The sequence below is a fragment of the Rhineura floridana genome, chromosome 10 (assembly GCF_030035675.1).
Source record: "Rhineura floridana isolate rRhiFlo1 chromosome 10, rRhiFlo1.hap2, whole genome shotgun sequence".
NCBI lineage: Eukaryota > Metazoa > Chordata > Lepidosauria > Squamata > Rhineuridae > Rhineura > Rhineura floridana.
The window spans coordinates 12,861,999-12,877,022 of NC_084489.1; the positions used below are offsets into that span (position 1 = coordinate 12,861,999).

The 15,024-nt window shown below is 44.9% G+C and overlaps 1 protein-coding gene across 3 annotated transcripts in view; it reads left to right on the forward strand.

Annotated features, from left to right (window-relative positions):
* DPY19L1 (dpy-19 like C-mannosyltransferase 1) overlaps positions 1–15,024 on the forward strand; it is a 92,067-nt gene that overhangs the window by 60,444 nt on the left and 16,599 nt on the right. For 2 of the 3 annotated variants that reach the window (XM_061586395.1, XM_061586393.1), the window contains 4 exons: positions 6,003–6,104; positions 6,792–6,863; positions 7,445–7,485; positions 11,171–11,198. In XM_061586395.1, coding sequence (XP_061442379.1) covers positions 6,003–6,104; positions 6,792–6,863; positions 7,445–7,485; positions 11,171–11,198 — 243 coding nt within the window. The remainder of the gene's footprint in view (positions 1–6,002; positions 6,105–6,791; positions 6,864–7,444; positions 7,486–11,170; positions 11,199–15,024) is intronic. The other variant, XM_061586394.1, reaches the window with a different exon arrangement.

Sequence of the window (15,024 nt, forward strand, 5' to 3'; positions counted from 1 at the left end):
CAGTTTTCCTGGTGGTCTCTTTTTTGGGTCCTGGTGCCTTTCTGCGACTTCCATTACTGTTTTTCTTGTCCCGACCGCCATTTTGTTTTTGCTAAATTTTCCTGCTCTTTTTAATGGGTGCCTTTTTTGTTTGCACTCCTTCCAGCTCTTTCTCTGTCAGTTCATACCCTTAGTGATATTAGACCTAGTCTTCATGTTTTTGTTTTAAACTAGAACTCCTTACAAGGCCCTTCAGTATAGTTGCTGTGCGTGTGCTGCAGGGTAAAGAGAATCCTGCACAAGGCTTTACACTATAGTGGCTTGGACATTACTGACGCTGCTTGGTACTGTGCATTCTCCTCCATCCGTGGGCATCCACTAAGGCGGTTTGCAACTGTGCATTCTCCCCCATCCGTGGGCGTGCACTGAGGCTGTTTGGAATTGTGCATTCTCCCCCATCCATGGGCGTGTACTAAAGCTGTTTGGAATTGTGCATTCTACCCCAGCCATGGGCATGCACTATAGCCTTGGGTCTGTACATTCTCCCCCATCCGTGGGCGTGTACTGAAACCCCTCGTAGATACCTGATGGCGGATCAACAGCAACAGCCAGTAGCAGCTCAGACGTCAAAGGCAACTCCTTCATGTAAAGCTACTTTGCACCACAAGTCGGCTGAACACAAGCCACTTAGACCACACACCAAGTCTGTTGCCAAAACTAAACATCTGTCCAGTCACAGCACTTCCAAGCGAGCACGCTATGTATCGGTTCCAGTTCCTGAGGACGGGGGCCAAGAACAATTGACAGCCCTTTTTCATTCTCCTGCAGGGTCATCCGAGGAGGAATTTGAAGGGTTCCCTGCCCAGCCAGCTGCCACCTGTCCGCCTCCTCCCATATTGCCCCCTAGGGCTCATTCATCATCCCAGCCTGATGAGCCCCCTGTAATCTTGCCTCAACAAGTACAACTACCTTTCCCACAGGGGCTGCAGTTATCTCATGAGTTCATATCACAATTACAAGACATGCTATCATTTTTTTCTCAGTCACAGTCACAGGTCACTGACCTTCCTCAGCGGGGTGTGCACAGACAATCTGGTGCTATGGGCCATTATGGAGGTAATGAGGCAGATCCATCATGCTTACCAAACCCTTTCGACATTGCCAGGGGCAGGTTTGTCGAGATTGCCGGTGTGGAGGATCCATCATATTCTCTGCAAGCCGAAGGTGACGAGTGGAGTGATCAGTCGGAACAGGAGGAGGACCATCCTATCGCCTGTTCGATGCAGCTGATTTTCATCCCCTTGCTCGCAAAGTCTTGAACACCCTAGGCCTCCAACCTCTGCAACCTGCGGCTGCCACTCCCCCTATTAAGGGGTCCAGGGTCTTGAGATCCCCTAAATCAACGGAGCACTCCCTCCCTGTGCCAGATCCAATCGCTAAACTGGCCAAGGATGAATGGTCTTGCCCGTTACAAACACACCGTTTCGCGGCCCTTGCTGACAAGCTTTACACCTTGGTTCCAGAATTTACAAGTCGGCTAGCTGTCCCTGGTATTGACGAGCCGATTTCTGGTCTAGTTTCTTGATCCCTCCTGCCGAGGGAGGGGGACTCACATTTGAAGGACTCCTCTGAGAGGAGACTAGACTTTGCCTTACGAAGAAACCACGAGGCTACTCCTTTTGCCATGTGGGCTTCTGCGTCAGCTTCCATCTTCTCAAGAGCAGCACCGATGTGGTTGGATGACCTTTTAGATGACCCCAATCCTGATCCTGTCTCTCTGAGAAAGTCCCTGGTGAAATTACGCAAGACAGCAGCATTTGTGGCCGATGCCACTCTGGACTCTACTCAGCTGGGAGCAAAAGCCGTGGCTGCTCAGGTAGTTGCTCGGCGAACTCTCCGGTTACGTCACTGGGAAGCGGATTCTACAGCCAGGGTCAACTTGTCTAGGGCACCCTTTGCTGGGTCACTACTTTTTGGTGACGAAGCCCTAAAAGCAGTACTAGTGGACCCCAAGAATGCTCGGAAGCCTGTCTCGGTCACTGCCAGGAATGATGATCGCAGGCCATTCAGACGCTTCACCCCATATTGCGTGTTCCAGCCCTTTCAAGGAGCACGGCTCAGGGCACGAGGTCACAATTTTTGAGCCACTGACTTCCGTTCCTCCAGAGGAGTTTGGAACAGACAACGTTACCCAGGCAGAGGTCAATACCAGGGACGTAGAGGTGCCTCAACATCTTCATATCGTGGAGGGCCTCGCCAGCGCAGACAATACTGACGCGATACCGGTCGGGGGCAGATTACTTCTGTTTGCAAACCACTGGCTGCGCCTGACACAGGTTGCTTGGATCAGAGATCTTTTTCATCACGGCTATGCACTGGAGTTTTGGACAACCCCTCCGGACAGATTTCATCCTTCTGCTTGTCCCAAGGCTCCATCCAGGCACTGCATCATGCAAAAAACTATACATCACCTCTTGGACATAGCGGCAATAGAACCTGTCCCTACTGTGCCATTCTTATGGAAAAGCATCAAGGTGGACTGCTCTTCCACCTGTGAACCATCTATATCCTTCTACAGGGAGACAACTGAATTATAACACACGTATTGTTGCGACTCAGAGGGTTGTGTGTCAAATCTCTGTGTCATCCTCAGTGCTCTACCTCTGGACACCTCATATGGGTCTGGTGAAGCACTGTCACCTGTTCTCTGTTGCGCCTGCTGCTCATTAACTGTATTTGTGCAATGTTAGTTTGAGCTGCTCATTAGGTTGTGAACTATCACTCCATTCATCTGTTTCCTCCTCCAGAGCAACAACTGAATCATCGTGCATAAAACTGTTGCCTAGCAGAATTTGATCTGTCAGGTCTGTAAGATAAGATGCTATGAGGCTGGTATTGGTGGCAAATTCATCCACCGAAAGTGACTCCTGAGCGTGCCTAGCTACAGGGCTGTGGAGGATCTTGGTGGAAAAAACAGAGGCTCTGTGATGGAGTTGAGAGCTTACTGTGCGCTGATTGCAGCTGCTAGTGCTGAGCGCTAGCTTAGAACTGGGATTTGTAATAGTTCTTAGCTCCCCTGAGGGCAGAGTAGGCCCTGGCTTGTTTGAAGAAACAGCCTTCTCTGAGGAAGTAGCGGCGGCAGACTATCGTTTTCTATTTAGAGGGGCCGCTGAGGGAACTGCTTTCAAAATGGTGGCAGCTCTCTTTTTGGTGAGAATTGACAGGGCCGGTGGTGGCATCTGGCCCATCTGCTAGTGTCCCTGCTAAGGAGAGGCGTCCTCGTTCTCTGACAAATGCACAATAAACTCTATAAGAAGCCTGCGCTGAGGGCGCCTAGATCTGCACTTACTGGTGACATGCTGTGAGGAAGCAGCTGTGGCCATTGTATGTTGTGATGGGATGGGGGTCAGGAGTTCAGTGGACAGAGCCCCAGTGACAGCTTCCCTGTGGGACAATGCCTCAGGCGTGAGCTGGAATGGAACGGCTTGCTCTAGCATGGGGTGAGGCAGAGGAGGAGGCTGAGCACTTTCCTCATCTGTGGAGATTTCCCCTTCGCTGGCTGAGGAACCCCTAGGTGCAGCTATAGCAGGCTCATCCCTTGAGAGGGAGTCCTGAGTATGCTTAGCATGAGGCTCATAGCGACGCCTGGAAGATGTGACAGAAGGCTGATGGCGCCTAGGACTGTGAGTAGCCTGCAGGTTTGTTAGGACTAGGCGTCAGGATGGTTGTAGCTATCATGGGCATCTCTGAGGGTTGTCATGATGTGGGGGTGATGCCAAACTCTGCTGTGATCATCACTGGCTCTGAGGCAGCAGCAGCCACGAGTTGTTTCCTAGTGGGAGCCACAGAAGGGAAGGCTCCTAAAATGGCGGCTGACCTCTTTTTGGTGGGAATTTGCAAAGCGGGGGGGCTGGAGCCACTGCACTGCTTGTTACAGCGTTTACCTTAGTCTCCCTGTGTTTTATTTTCTTGGGTGCCTTACGGGGAGCTGGATCAGGCTCCGCTGTGGCGGGAGACCCTTGCCAGGCAGCATTGACAAAGGCCATCGGCAGTAGCTGAGACTGTGATGGCAGAGCAGGTGGTGAAGGGCAGGGAGCGTCTGCCTGAAGCCCCGAGGAATTGCCCGTTGCCACCATTCTTACACACACTCGCACCTTTCTGGGGTGCAGGAGAGGTGTTTGGTTGCGAAGCAGCTCTCACGCAATCACACCTTTCTGGGGTGCGGAGAGTGCAAGTAGTGGCTCTAATTCGGCTCAGAAAAGGGCCTCTGACTAGATCTAATCAGGCCTCCCCTTCCTGTTCCAATCGGCCCCAGCGGAGAGTGAAGGGGGGGAAAGGGGCTGAGGGAAAATGACACTGACGGAGGGTTGTCATTTTTTAATGAGACAAAGGAACAACACTTACTCAAAGAAGGGAAGATAGCTGAGGAGAAGAAGGCAAACAGACAAGGTAAGCTCAACAGTGAGGGAAAAAATGGAGAGACAAAGAAAATTCTACCGCCTAGGTCGATGAGACAGGAAAAGACTGGAGAGGTCACGTGTGTGACTTGACATACTCCCAGCAATCTGATGTAATTTCCTGCCTATGGTCGCCAGGTGGAGCTACAGCCCACTTGATGGACTATCATCCAGGGAGAATGCGCCATTGGGAAGTGGAATTGTTAAATTATTCTGGGAATTATATATAATAATATATGTATAACTAATGCATTTATTACCCGCCCTTTATGAGCATGTCCCATGGCAGGCTACAGCAGTTTAAAATTCATTATTAAAACCAATTAAAACAAATTACAATCACAGGAATAGACTGGGTCCTGAAAACATACATCTCAAATGCCTAAGGCCAGGGTAAAGAGATGTCTGTCTAGCTGAGCCAAAAACTCTACAGATGGGGCCTACTCGCAAATTATTGACCTCAGCTGTCTTTTTCTCTCCCTGACACTTAAATCTCAAATGACTGGAACGTCCCCCCGATCAGAATCTGTTGTGACCCAGACCAATCAGAATGAATTTACCTGATCCAGGTCTGGCCTAAGAAATTCTCAGTACCAGTCACTAAGCAGCCACTGCTGAACAGGCTTGCAGCATACTAACATCACAAGGCCTTGTGACAGTCACAGGGTCACAGAATATTGTTTTTGTTCCATATAAACACATATAGACATATATACTAGGGCTGTGCACTGGATTCAGCCAGGTCCTGAGCCACATTGGGCCTATCCAGAGACTAAGTTGGGTTGCGACAGCCACAGATTGCTACAGGTCGGGTTGGATGATCCAGACTGATCTGCAGCTGTCGGAAGGAAGGTCATCAGGCAGGAAGAAGAGGTAGCCATTGGGTAGAAAACCTGCAGTAAGACTGAGAAGGTAGGCCTAACACTCTGGGTCTCCTTCCTGCCTGAGCACCGCCCCACAGGATCAATGCTTCCCTTCAACAGCCGTTGAGCGGAGACCTGTTAAGCAGAAGCACTGGTTCTGTGGGGTGTAGGTACTGCTTTGTAAGGGCCTTTCTTAAAAGAAAGCTGTTTCATGCAGGATTGCTCCCTCCGCTCATCAGTGGTTGAGCACAAGGATGATTCTGCAGGGTGCAAGTGCTGCTTTGGAAGCAGCCTTTCTGAAGAAAAGCAGCTTGCTAAACAGCACCCCACAGAATTGACCTCCACTCTCAGTTGGGAGTGGGGAAAGAAAATGCATCGTTTCCTTCCCCCTCCCACCCTGTTTTTACCCTAATTAAACATAAGCCCTGCCCCTGAACTTTTCCGGGAGTGGCTTCAGGCAGGGTGGGTGGTCCTCTGGTCAACCTAGTGTGGGTTGGCCTGATCCCCCCAGATCGGAGCCATGGGGAGGAGCAAGGGTCTGTGCACAACCCTAATACATACAGCATTTCTCCATGTATTTCCTTGATTTTTTCTTAGTACTGAACCACTTTGAGCATAATCCAAATCCTCTGTCTTATAAAATGTAACTGGATTTCACCCTGTGATTTGTTTAACGAACATTATGAATGTAATTTCTTATCAGGCTCATATAAGCAACCTTTTAAAGGCAAAACTTACCGGTTATAGGGATTTTGATACTTCAATGTACACCTGTGCTGTGGAGTTTGACTTCATGGAAAAAGAGGTAATTGAAAAATCAGTTGGTGATACATAGAACAGTTTTATGTTTTATAGTTTTGCTTTCTTTTTTTAATTTTGCCAAATAATCAGAAAATAATTTGTGGCTGGGTTTCTGCTTTTTCACCAAGACAAAGATGCAGGATCCTTACCATTGTTTAACAGTTGGTAGAATAAAATAGTAGGATTTGAAAAGTGCCACGAGATGACTGAAAGACAATTATGTACTCCTCAGTGCAACTATATTTCTTGTGCTGTTTATCATAGGCCATAAATTATGTTCATGAACAGTGAAGATTGAAAGTTTATGGAAAAAACTCAAACACTGAAAACATTATTTAGATTAGTAATAGAATATTAAATGGAAGCAATTTTCAATAAGAATGAAACATGGTGACAAAGTTATTAATATGGGCTACAGTTTGGGTTTAAGCTTTTTACCTTACCATACTGCTGTGATATATAGTACAAGACTAAAAAAGTAGATCACATTTTTATTATTGAGGTCATGAAGTGCTGCATGGTGACTTTTCCATGTCAGATTAAACAATAGTCTTGACCATAATATAATGATGGGAGAGCCTTGTTACACATTCTTATTCTGGATTTTGCATCTTCTCAGAAGAAACACTTGACAATCGTATGGGAAAGTTATTGTGCATAAAATTAGCTATCACTTGAATTTGCATTTCAGACTCCAGTACAGTACATGAAGACACTGCTGCTTCCAGTTGTTCTTGCCGTTTTTTCAGTAATTGTTCTGAAGGTAAGCCATTGCTGGTTTGTATTTGATATGTATAGTATGTTAAAAGGCAGCAGTTAATATTCTTAGAGTACGTCTAACATGTATGTCTTTGCACATGCAGGCAAAAAAGTCTTGTATCTAACAGAACATGTGGACAAAAAGTCAGATACAAGTTGTTCTGTGAACATGTTCTGTTAAATACCAGACGTGTTTCTTGCATGCATGTGAAAAGACATTAATGGTATTTACCAAAAAGAAAAATCAGGTCCTTATAAATAAGGAACCACTATTAAAAAAAGCATTCCAAAAAATGTAACTGGAGATGCATAGAAAATGTTACGTGTCTGTTGACACTTTGGGCCATTATAATTTTGGTATGCAGTGTAGAAATATGCCTGTTAGGTGTAGAACTTGACATTATGTATAGCTATGTGTTATTAAAAATGAAGAGCACAGTCTGGAAGTCATTAGGCTGATTTAGTTATAATTATTGAAATCATTATTGAGAAAACATCTGTTCAGGTGTGCAGGACCAGTGTTAAGATGATTAAAAGTGCTTTAGAGAAAAGGCTTTTTAAAAAAATGTTATCATATGTTCACAGGCATTTCAATACGTTGTGTGTCACAAGGAATTCCCTGAAAGGTAAATCCATTTTGAAATAGAGTGTAAATCCAAGGAATGAATTACTACCTTAGGGACCATGTGCAACTACGTAACTGAACCTTGCCCCTGTCGTTCATGCTCTTCTCTCCTCATCTTCAGGCATTGCTCTTATAATTTCATCCAGTGTCTCTTATCGCAATGCTGCTTCTCTTTATGCTATTGCTGACCTTGCTCACAGTAAGGTGAGCCCGCCGTCTAATGTTAGACTTAAAAAGACCCTCAACTCCAGAGGAAAACATGCAGGGTTGAGGTGCTGTGTCCCTTCTAAAAACCTTTATCTTGGCTGTTTTAGATCATAGAAGGGCTTGTAAGCTTAGAGGTACTTGGGAGCAATGGGGCAAATCTTAGAATCAGTTTTGATGCTTGTGAGGTGCTGTTGCTAAATTAAACATAAACACTGTGTTTATGTCTGTCATGCTTTCAAATAACATATTGGAGGTACAGCTTGGCTGAATTGTCTTTCTCCAGAGATAGTACAGTTTTTAAAGCTGGGAAACATGCTTACCAGTGCCATGTCATTCAACTGTTGTTTTAGCCCTGAACTGAATCAGAAATTTTAAACATTTTCCAAGGTTATCTGTCTCCATGTATAAGTGGCAAGAATTGCTTCTCGTCATGAGGTCCTACTTTAAATAAAGTGTTAATAATCAGCATTATAGAAGGTTTTCTTAACAGCTAGATCCGTGTTTCATAAACAGTGAACCAGGATACACCACTGCTTTGGGCCACTTTCAGGTGGGCCTTGGTGCCAGAGCCTGCCCAGTGTTTTCTCGCTTGCTTCCAGGCTCTGTAGCCATGCCACACCCTTTTGGGTGGACCAGTGTCAACACCAGCAACTCCTTACTTGCATGTTGAGTAAAGTTGATCAGGAGAAGAGTCAGCAGGTGTGGAAGGAAGGAAAGAAGGTGGGTGTCCCTCCTCTTGAGAGAAAAGTGCCAGAGGAGGTGTTGAAGGAAAGTAGAAAATGAGATAAAAGATTAATATTTAATATTGTTGTTATTTATGATAAGAAGTTAACGTTTGTTATATACAAACTAGGAATAAAAAGGAAGGGATACAAGAAGAAAGCTGTTATAGGAGGAAGAAGTTAATGCAAATGGGGAGGAGGGATGAAAGAAACTGGCAGTTGGGGGATATAAGCTGTGAGTTGAATGTGAAAGGAGAATGGAAGAAGACATTCCTGGAGATAGGTGAGAATAGCCTGAGAGGTATGTGGGGGTGGGAAGGGGAAAATATAGAAGAAAGAGCTTTCTCCACTAGAGATGTGAAAGCCTGGACCCCGCCCCCATCATTTTTTTCCTGAAGCCTTTTTTTATTCTGAAAAATTTTGCATTATGAAATAATTTCTTTTACAGTGATGAATAAAATGTTTAAGACAATGTGTTCATATATTTACATTACTCCAATTATTTCAAAAACCAAGTAACAGGAAGACTTTTAAGTAAGACTGTGTGCAGTATAGATTACTAAAATTCCTGTACATTGAGGACAAGCAAGTCCTGAGTTGTACACTGAGAGTATAATTCTCAAATGCAAAAGGAAGATGCATTTCTGCATCTGGGAGGTACTACCATTGACACAAGAGCAGGATGCAGTGCCTTCTGTGCTTGTGAGCTTCCTCTTGTTCGCATAGTTGGTGAATCTGTTTCTGTCCTCTTGACTAGGCCTCAAAGGACTGGGAGTAGGAGAAAGTACAGAGCAACACAGAAACTAATAGTGATAGGGAAAATGACACTGGTTAAATTTTATGTAGCATTCATTGAGTCTTGGTTCCCCCACCTTCTCTTTTTCTCAGCTCATTCTATGAAAATGGATGTTTTGTGTGTACTTGACACTTTAAAGGACTAGAGGAGACATATAGTAGGGCCCCGCTTTTTGGCGTTCCGCTAATACGGCAGCTTTCAATTTCATACGGCGCTTGTTCCACTTTTATGGTGTTTTTTGGGCATTGGGCGCCATTTTATTGACGGAGTTCTGCTTTTTGGCGGCTTTCGCTTTTTGGCAGGGGTCTGGAACATAACCTGCCAAATGAGTGGGGCCCTACTGTAATAATTTTCATAACAAAAAATTTCTTTTGTTTTACCTTTTAAACTATATTTTTAGATGTTTTATGGAGCATATGTTTGCCACCTTGGGATCCTTTGGGAGGAAAGGTGGGATATAAATGATTAAATAAGTAAAAAAATAAGTTGATGGTTTTGTCTGTTTTTATTGTTTTGCCTGCTCCATATAAACTGGCAAAACTAAAGAGATGCTAGGATCCGTAAGAGTTCAGCAGCTTGTAGTTCAATTAGTATAATACATTTAAAACAGTAATTTCCATTTTTTATGGTCTGAATAAAGTGTACTTTTAATATACCAAGCATGATAGTTTTATGGGCAAACCAAGTTGTACATAATACATTTTATGTTCCTGAAGTAACCAAATGACTTTCAATCTGTAAAGGGTACTAAAAAACAAGTACTGCATATTTTTCAATTTCCCCCAAATTTGCACTTTTTCTGGAAACCCCCAAGGCTTTCTTCCATGTCTTCAAACATTCTGGAAATTTTACCTCTCTGTTAGAGTCTCTGGATGAGCAAATTCTTCCTAAAATTGGGGAGGCTGAGTCACAATACCTCTAGAACAAATGTCTGTACTTAGCTAGGGGAAAGCTGAGCTATGGAACTTCTTGCCACAAAGGAAACTGCTGTGGCAAAGAATTTAGCAATTTCCAAAGAAAGTAGAAAGTGAGATCAATAGTTGCCAGCTGATTATGCCAAACTTTGCCTCCATCTGCCACTGTTTTGTGACTGGTGGGCCTCAGAAACTTGCAACTGTCTCAAGTGTGCCCTGATTATAGTGAGTTTGAGAACCCCTGATATATGACTTTCAATCTTATATTCATTGTTTAAATTTTTTTTTGTGCAAAATTAAAAAAAATCGTGGCTTGGAACTAGAGATGTGCTCGTGGGAGACATCTTGTTCAGTGGAGCTCCTGTCCACACAAGATGCCTCCACCTACCCTCTTCCTCTAGGGTGGGAAATTCACCTCCCCATGCCTTTCCACTTTCATATTTCTGTCCAAGCCCATATCAATTGCTGCTGTTGTGTCAGGTTGATTTGATCTGTTTTTTTGTATTGGCATATCCATCTAGGAGCTCTTCTTCCTCATGTAGTGCTTGAAGGTGATTCTCATTTCTGGTCTCTGGTCAGTTTTCCAAGCACTTTCTGGAATGAAAAAGTACAGCAAGTAAAATTCTTACTGTGACTTGCGAACATGCAAGTAATCTAGCTAGGCTGATGTGCACACAGAGCTCTAAGCAAGTGCAGACTTCCATTCACTGTAATTTCATTGTGATTTCATTGTGTTACTTTTTAAGCAGTGACACCCTCAAAATGGTAGTTAATGAAATGCTTGTGCTAGAGTTCCACAAGTGCATTGGAGCATCCGTACATATAAGTAGCCTCTGGACTGATGCAAATATGTTTGCAAAATAAATATGGTAGCAGTGGTCTCTTTGTAACTTTAATCGCTTAAGAGATTATAAACTCAAAACGCTGCAATATTTTGAGTTTAGTTTGATTGTAGACAGACATGTATTCCATAAATGACTGTTTGTAGTGTTAGGAATATTCATGTTATGCAGTAAACAAACACAGTATTACTGTTTTTTTGTCCAGACAGGAGGATTATTTTAATCATGGAGAGGTAAGGATCTAATCCTGCATGAATCCTATCAGGACTCCTTACTGACATTTAAAAATCCCTCAAATTTAGAACATGTGTCTCCTGTGGGAAATAGAAGATGTGCTGCTTTGAAAGAAACAGTGGAAATAATAGAAAGTGGTTACACAAGTTTAAGTTGGTGGTGCACATTAAGGTTCTTAAAATTAAAAAATAAAAACAAATGATAGTAAAAGTCCAATTTCCTTCCATAGATACAAGGACAGAAACTGTTGATTTGGTGTGAATTTACATAGTACTGTGTTCTTAAATAGCTCTGTAGTTTTAAGAATTCCTGTCACATTTTCAACTCTGCCATCACCATCTCCTTTCCCTGCCTCAACACTCAGAAATTTACCTGACAGCAGGGCAAAGTAAGGTGACGGGCAGGCCCCAGCCTGGAACTGGGATTACCAATCCCATAATCACAACTGAGAAAATGACACTACTTGTGTCATTTCTGAGGGGGAGAAGACCCCCCCAGGGGCCTGCTTTCTGGGGAAAATGATGTGCAGTCTTGTCATTTACCTGTTAGCAGTGGAGGACATTCTCTTGTTGGGATGACGCCTCATACTGGACTAACAGGCAAGATCTGGAATCCTTTGCCTCCTCTTCCAGGGAGAGCAGTCGACCTGCCTTCCAATTTGACCCTGCCTGTGGTCTTGAGCAGTAGGGTCCTTTAGTGGTCTAAATTCCCTAGACTATCTTTGCCTTTCGTGAGATTGTTTTCTTCCTCCTTTCTCCCTTGTGTGTGTGATTTCTGTGTTGGGTTTATTGTTATTGTACAGTAAGTGCCTGAGCGGGAGTTTGTGAGGTGAGACATAGGCTGTGCTGGGGTCCTTCCCGTGCTTATCCAATCATTTCGTCATCGGTGGGGTCTTTGCCTCTGCTGAACCTCCAGTTTCCCTCTCCCAGGGCAGATCCATTTGCCTAACCTACCGCTTGTCAGAGTCCATCCTGCGTTCCAGGGACGAGCAGTCTACCAGGCTTTGATATTGGAGTGCTGAGAAAGGCTTCACATATAGCATATGCTCTGGCAGTTCCGACCATTTATTTGCCTAATCTGCTGTCTGACACGGTCCGCCCTGCATTCTAGGGAAGAGTGGTCTTCCAGACTTCAATATTGGAGTACTGAGAAAGGCTTCAAATAGAATGCCTGCTCTGGGGGTTTTGGATGCTTATACGTAGCCTTCCGAATTGTGTTTCTTCATGTTCACTCCATTTGAACGTTTTTTGAGAAGCTGAGGGAATAGCCCCTGCAGGGAAAGCGGGAGTGCCATTTTTGTCTGTGGTGAAGCGCACTGGCAGCCCTTTAGAGGCTGCTTTCCCATCTCAGCCTGGCCAGTTATAGTGGGGACAGATCTTTCCACACCCTATGGGAATCCAGCGGATTCATCTGGCTGCCCATTTCCCCCCTACAGTTTCTCCATTTTTCTTGGCACAAACGGGGTGGATGAATAAGTAATTAAGTATCCTATTTCAACACTGGCAAGACGAGTAAAAAGATCAGATTCTTTTTTACAGTGAGCACTTGCTTTGGCAGTGTAGTGTTCAGAACATTTTTTTATTTCAGTTGGTCTGTTTACTGCAGAGCGAAACGCTATTATTCCCCACAGAAAAAGGTGGGAATACCATTTTGCATTTAGCAGTCTGAACACCTGTGGGGACAGATTTTTCCACACCCTCTGGGAACCCAACAGATTAATCTGTTTGCCCAGTTTCCCCCGTTTCCCCCGTTTCCTTGGCTTGGTGCCCATGGGGTAAGTAAGCAAATAAAGTAAAAAGCAGACTCCCTCATTGCTCTCGAATGGAGCACACTCATTATTCCCCCCTCTTTTCAGGGGTAATTTTTAAAAAAAGGACATACTCCCTCTTGTTCTTGTGGAGTGCACCTTTTCCTCTTGATTGTGGCAAGCACTGGCTTTGATTATAACTTGTCCAGACAGTCCCTCTACACACGAGCATGGGAGTCAAAGGGAAGGGGAAGTTTCGGATTCTAGTGTCTCCCTCCTCAGTGTTGTTGGTCAGCATAATGCTGACTAGGTGAGCACAGTGAGGGGCCCAGCGCTACTTGTGAATATTTACCACTGCTTTCCTTTCTTTCTGAGGGGGAGTTTCCTAGGTTCCTGTCATGGATACATTCCTGCATCTCATCAGAGATTCAGGGCTCCTTGTTAGCAGTTGGCATTTCTAAACCCCAGAGATCTGTGCACAAAAGGAGCAATAGTGAAAAGTATCATGAACGAAGAGGCCACACAGAGGATCTAAACAATTATTTATTTATTTATTTAATTTGTATCCCGACCTTCCTCCCAGCAGGAGCCCAACAATAACAAGAACTTCACTATAACTAATTATATACAGAGAACAAGGCCCACAGCATGGTGCTGCTTGTAAGGCAGGCCTGGAACTGAAACTGCCACAGCCTGGGACTGACTCAGCAGTTCCTGGTATGGCAAGCCTGGAGGGCTAATATACTACACCCCTCCCCCCTAGATCTCATAGTCCTGAAGATACTTGGGACGAGCCCTGGTTCAGGTCAATCGATGACAATTTTGCATTGAAGTTGATAATGCATCCCCTAGTTCCCCATTTGGCTATGGTTGATGCTGGTCCTCTTCAGGGTCTAGGTGCAACTGCTCTTGTCCGGCATCAGGAGCAGCTACTGGCTCATTTTCTCTTTCCACTTGAGTATTTCCAGCATCCTCAGAGAGAATTGATGGAGGTGGGCTTCGTCCTCTCATCTGGTCCATATGTCGACATAACACATGGTCATCTGGTGTTTGAGCCCTGTAGGACAATGAGCCCGTGGCTTGGGTCACAGGGGCAGGAATCCATGTTTCACCAGCACCATAGTTCCTGACATACACAGGGGTGAACACCCGTGCAGGTTCTTGAACTGCAGCGGACTTCCTTGTTCAGTCCTTGGTCAAGTCAGGATGCAACCAATCAAGCAGAGTCATTAGTTGTCTGTTCATTAATAGCTCGGCTGGGCTCCTTCCAGTTGTGGCACAGGGTGTGTTGTGTTGTGTCAGGAGAAAACTTGTGTCGGTCCCAGTCACCTTCTACAATCCATTTCAATGCATCCTTTGTTGTCCTGACCATCCTCTCAGCCTGGCCATTGGTTGCTGGATGAAAACGGGCTGAAGTGACATGCCGAATCAGTCCATTATCCAGGAATGTGCGGAATTCCACAGATGTGAACTGGGCCTCATTGTCTGAGACAATGTTGTTTGGCAACCCATGTGTTGTGAAAAGCCTGTGTAAAGTCTTGATAACAATACGAGATGTCATTGACGATACCGGAACCACTTCTAACCATTTGGAGTATGAATCAACAACAATTAACAATTAAGAAAGTTTGTCCCTGGAAGGGGCCTACAAAGTCGATATGAAGTCGTGACCTTGGCGTTTTTGTCGATTCCCAGGGTGCACTGGGGCATATGGTGGAGCTGGTCTTGAAACCTGACACTTCTGACATCTCTTCATGCATTCTTCAATTTCTCTGTCCATCTTGGGCCACCATACATAGCTGCGCCCCAGAGCCTTCATTTGCACTATACCAGGGTGTCTGACATATAGGGACTCCAACACCCGCTGTCTCAACACAGTGGGAATGACAACTCTATTTCCCCACAGGAGGCATCCCTTGTGTATTGATAGTTCATGTTGTTTGGATACAAATGGTCTGAGTTTCTCCTCAAGCTTCCCTAATGGCCATTCCCTCCACACCCAGTTGAGAACACGGTCAAGAACTGGGTCGTTGGATGACGCAGTGGCAATATTCCCAGCATGGAGGGGTGGTTCTGTT